Below are 2178 nucleotides of genomic sequence, written 5' to 3'. Positions count from 1 at the left end.
TGGTGTCTCCTTTTGTCTCCTCAGCAGTTATAGATGTAAACAATATCTCAGACTTCGTTCACCTTGGAGCTGGCGGTATTTCCTGCTGCTGCTGCTGCTGCTGCTGCTGCTGCTGCTGTTTCTGTTTCTGCTGCTGCTGCTCTATCTGCTGCTTCTTCTTCTGCTGTAGCAGCAACAGCAGCAGCAGCTGCTGCTGCTGCTGCTGCTGTTGGTTGTAGTACTGCTCCCTTTACCGTTCCTTTTCCTTCTCAACACTGTCTCCCCCCCCCCCTGCTGCTGCTGCTGCTGCTGCTGTTGCTGCTGCTGCTGCTGCTGCTGCCGCTGCAGCAAGTGTCTGCTGCTTTGATTCCCTAGGCCTCGGTAGCCGGGTGTCTCCGAACTGCACTGTGGGTGAGGGGGCCCCCCCGGTGGGCCCCCAGGAGGTTGTCTATGGTACTGCAGAGAGAGCAGTAGATAGAGATGCTGTCTTGGTCTGTCTCCTTTTTGTTTTTACTGTCTCCTTTTAGGTTTGAGTGTCTCCTTTTACTTGTTGGTGTCTGTCTCCTTTTTGTTTTTACTGTCTCCTTTTACTTTCTTCTGTTTCCTTTTGGTTTGTTCTGTCTCCTTTTAGTTTTTACTGTCTCCTTTTAGGTTTGAGTGTCTCCTTTTAGTTTCTTCTGTCTCCTCTCACTTTCTTCTGTCTCCTTTTAGTTCTTAGTGTCTCCTTTTACTTGTTGGTGTCTGTCTCCTTTTAGTTTTTAGTGTCTCTTTTTGTTGTTTAGTGTCTCCTTTTGTTTCTTTAGTGTCTCCTTTTGTTTTTTTAGTGTCTCCTTTTACTTTTTAGTGTCTCCTCTTGTTATTGTCTCCTCTTATTTTCTAGTGTCTCCTTTTGTTGTTTAGTGTCTCCTTTTGTTGTTTAGTGTCTCCTTTTGTTGTTTACTGTTTCCTTTTACTCTTTAGTGTCTCCTTTTATATACTGTCTCCTCTTACTAAGTGTCTCCTTTTATAGTAAAGTGTCTCCTTTTATAATTAAGTGTCTCCTTTTATAATAAAGTGTCTCCTTTTATTTTGTCTCTTATTTTGTGAGGTGTCTCCTTCGACTACTAACTGTCTCCGTTTATAAAGTGTCTCCTTTTATTGTCTCCTTTTATAAAGTGTCTCCTTTTCTTAAGTGTCTCCTTTTATTGTTTCCTTTTATAAAGTGTCTCCTTTTATTGTCTCCTTTTATTGATTGTCTCCTTTTATTGTCTCCTTTATGAAGTGTCTCCTTTATGAAGTGTCTCCTTTTATAAACTGTCTCCTTTTATTGAGTGTCTCCTTTTTTCTTTTTCTTTGTAACATATCCCCTGGGGCTTCACTGCAGCAAATCCCTTTCCCAGCAACACAACACACTGTTGCTGCTGCTGCTGCTGCTGCTGCTGCTGCTGCTGTTGCTGCTGCTGCTGCTGCTGCTGTTTGGGTGCAGAGACAGGGCCAAGTCCTCGCCACAGAACTCCCCCACCTGCAGCAGCGTCTCGCTGCTGTCTTCGACGATGAAGACGACGAAGCCTAGCAGCCTGAGGGGCCCCCCCATCAGCCTGAGGGGCCCCCCTATCAACCTGGGGGGCCCCCCAACAACCTGGGGGGCCCCCCAACAACCTGAGGGGCCCCCCGGAGAACAGAGAACCCGGGGGAACCCTGAAGACCCCGCGGGGCCTGCAAAGAACCCGAGGGGCCCCCATGAGAACCCAAGGGGCCCCCCTAAGAACCTGAGGGGCCCCCCTGAGAACCATGGGGGCCCCCCTGAGAACCAGGGGGGCCCCCCTGAGGACCAGGGGGGCCCCCTAAGAACCAGAAGGCCCTTAAGGGCCAATGCTTCGAGGCAGCGCACAGGGGCCCCCTGAACTGAACCCTCTCAAGGTGTATTCAGAGCGGGGGGGGGCCCCCCGTATTAACCCTTTAGGGGCCCCCCATACAACCCCCTATAGGGGCCCCCCATCAGCTGTGTAGGGGGCCCCCCTTTGAATTCTATAGGGCCCCTTCTATAGGGGCCCCTCGTCACGTGTACATGGGGGCCCCCCTGTACCCCTTTGGGGCCCCCCATTAACTCCAAGGGGCCCTTCATTAATTCTTCAGGGGCCCCGCACTCGTTCTATAGGGGCCCCATATATATATATATATATATATATATATATATATATATATATATATATATATATA

The 2178-nt window shown here is 49.2% G+C and overlaps 1 protein-coding gene across 1 annotated transcript in view; it reads right to left on the bottom strand.

The window, feature by feature from the left end:
* Positions 1 to 1552, bottom strand: part of EMH_0058730 (uncharacterized protein) — a gene marked incomplete at both ends in the record, with an annotated part of 4125 nt that extends 2573 nt beyond the window's left edge. Inside the window, 2 exons of the mRNA XM_013497599.1 lie at positions 234 to 427; positions 1368 to 1552. Of these exons, the coding sequence (XP_013353053.1) occupies positions 234 to 427; positions 1368 to 1552 (379 nt within the window). The remainder of the gene's footprint in view (positions 1 to 233; positions 428 to 1367) is intronic.
* Positions 1553 to 2178: the final 626 nt, after the last annotated feature.

This window comes from Eimeria mitis, genomic scaffold (genome assembly GCF_000499745.2).
Source record: "Eimeria mitis Houghton genomic scaffold, Emh_scaff2788, whole genome shotgun sequence".
Classification (NCBI taxonomy): domain Eukaryota; phylum Apicomplexa; class Conoidasida; order Eucoccidiorida; family Eimeriidae; genus Eimeria; species Eimeria mitis.
The sequence above is the reverse complement of the archived record's forward strand: the minus strand, read 5'-3'. Positions and strand labels throughout refer to the sequence as shown.